Source organism: Odontomachus brunneus, unplaced genomic scaffold, assembly GCF_010583005.1.
Source record: "Odontomachus brunneus isolate Ranch 3 - 2012 unplaced genomic scaffold, Obru_v1 Obru_scaffold_129, whole genome shotgun sequence".
In the NCBI taxonomy this organism is placed as follows: Eukaryota; Metazoa; Arthropoda; class Insecta; order Hymenoptera; family Formicidae; genus Odontomachus; species Odontomachus brunneus.
In genome coordinates this window covers 1,010,604-1,012,628 of record NW_022639579.1, presented here as the reverse complement: position 1 = coordinate 1,012,628, position 2,025 = coordinate 1,010,604, and the positions used below count along the sequence as shown (strand labels likewise).

General features: G+C 44.5%; 1 protein-coding gene across 11 annotated transcripts in view; it reads left to right on the top strand.

Moving 5' to 3' along the window:
- The first annotated feature begins 1,518 nt into the window (after positions 1-1,518).
- The window catches only part of LOC116849961 (DENN domain-containing protein 5B), a 36,512-nt gene continuing 36,005 nt past the window's right edge, over positions 1,519-2,025 (top strand). For 10 of the 11 annotated variants that reach the window (XM_032827684.1, XM_032827678.1, XM_032827681.1 and 7 more), the window contains exon 1: positions 1,519-1,912. Coding sequence is in view for 9 of the 11 variants with exons in the window: in XM_032827678.1 (XP_032683569.1) it covers positions 1,795-1,912 (118 nt within the window). In the remaining 2 variants the exon portion in view is untranslated. The remainder of the gene's footprint in view (positions 1,913-2,025) is intronic. The other variant, XM_032827683.1, reaches the window with a different exon arrangement.

Below are 2,025 nucleotides of genomic sequence, written 5' to 3'. Positions count from 1 at the left end.
TAAAAACCTTTCCCCAAGATTTTTACATTACAGTAATTTCCTTGCTAACAATGAAAAATGCATGAACGTTCGAGCGAGCGAAACAGTCGTCGGGACACCGCGTATTGCTCACGTATAGACGAGATAGTGTGAGTCAAGCGTTTTCTTAGTGTGTGTCACACGTATTTTAGGACGGCATTTCTGTCCAGACGTCTTATAATGCTATTTCTCTCGTTCTTACGTTTGCGATAGAGGATGGAAGATCGCCGCGACTCCCACCACTATTCCCTCCCCAAGCGTCCGACGATCGTATACCGCTAGCTCCCTCCGCCACTCCGTGCTGCTCCTGGCTCACTTACCGCAGCAGTGATGAGTGACGCGTTATCGTGTGCGAGTCACACGGATATTCGGACGGTATTAACGCCGGTGCGTGTACCTATCGAAATTTTCATTATCGAGTTATAATGACATCGACGGTTGGTAATACGAAGCCCCTCTTTATCAATGAATAGAAAGAAAGGGATAAAAAGCTGGTTGAAAAGTTTTAGTTTTAGTTCCTATTGTGTTTTAATGACAAAAGTGCCTCTAATTATTAAATATAAACATCTGACTGTAAGTCAGTCAGAAAAACTTAGGGTCGGTTAGAAGTTCCAACTTTTTAAGTTAACTGATAAGTTAACTGATTGTTAAATCATGTGTTTGTTTTTGTTTTTTCTTCAATTAAGACAAAAACAGACATATAATTTAATTATCAGTTAAAGTAGACATAATGATGCTTTAAAGCAGTAGCACTAGCCTATGAATTGATCACATATATTTTCTTTGTATAAACTCGTGAAAAGTGAAGTTTTATTGAATTTGTCAATGTAACAAGCTAACCAATATATATGCGAGACGAATTGTACTTATTTATTGCATTTTTGCGCGTTACGTTGCACGTAAGATCCCAGACAGCACAAGATTTTCAAGGGATATTCTGAGGACTTGTGTGAACATTTAGAAGTTTTCAGGATGTCTTTGGGATGTCTTTGAAAGATTAAGATGTGCTATTTGAAATAAGTACGATAAGTACCTTTACTGACGCATACGAAATGTCAAACTGTCACAATCAAGTTCCGGCTTAACCGCTGTTACGTTAAGACGTGTTCGAACACGTTCGGACCTGATTTTTTTGGAATTCGTACCTCGGTACCTTGGGTGAAAGGACAATAGAGATAAGTCTGAGTTCAAGTAAAATAATAAGAAGAAAAAGAAACTGATGTCACAATGTGACTTTCTTTTTGAAATACGTTTTCATTTTTTAGATTAATTAAGCACAGTCGTGAGAAACACGTAGGTTAGAAACAAATGCGGCTGGCCGAAAGTTTTTCGTGACTATATGGAATTAGCAAATAGTTAGGCGTCTGCGCGACGAATGTACAACAAACCGATGCTGCGGGTGTCGGTGCGCGCGCTGGAGCGCGTCGGAGTGGAGGCGCTCAGGGCGCCGACGCGCTCGCTGCGGCCAACTTCAGGCGGCGCGGTAAAGATCAATTATTCGCGGTCGCCTTTGCGCGGTCCGCACTCCGCGTTCCGTACGTTCCAGCGTTCGGTGTGCGTTCGTTCCGTGCGCGTCGCGTCAGCACGCTCAGCTGTTGTCCCGCACTCGCCGTGAAATGACAGTTCCGCCGCGGCGGCGGTGCTGGTGTACGATGTGGAAATCAATTTCGTGAAGAAGGCAGTGCTGAATGTGAGGAGCGGCGGCAGCAACGGCGCGGGACTGCTCGACGGGCACGACGACGAGACCGAGGACGACGCGGATCCGCGTCGGGAAAAATGAACGGCAGTCTGGGAATAGCGCGCGGCTCAGAGCAACATCCACAGCGTTTCGCGGACTACTTCGTCATATGCGGCCTGGACAAGGATTCGGGTCTGGAACCGGACAAATATTTCGGTAAAAATATTTCATTTTTTTTCGTCTCTGCGAGTATCTTATTTCTTTTTTCTCTTTCTCTCTCTCTCTCTCTCTCTCTCTCTCTCTCTCTCTCTTTCTCTCTCTCTCTCTCT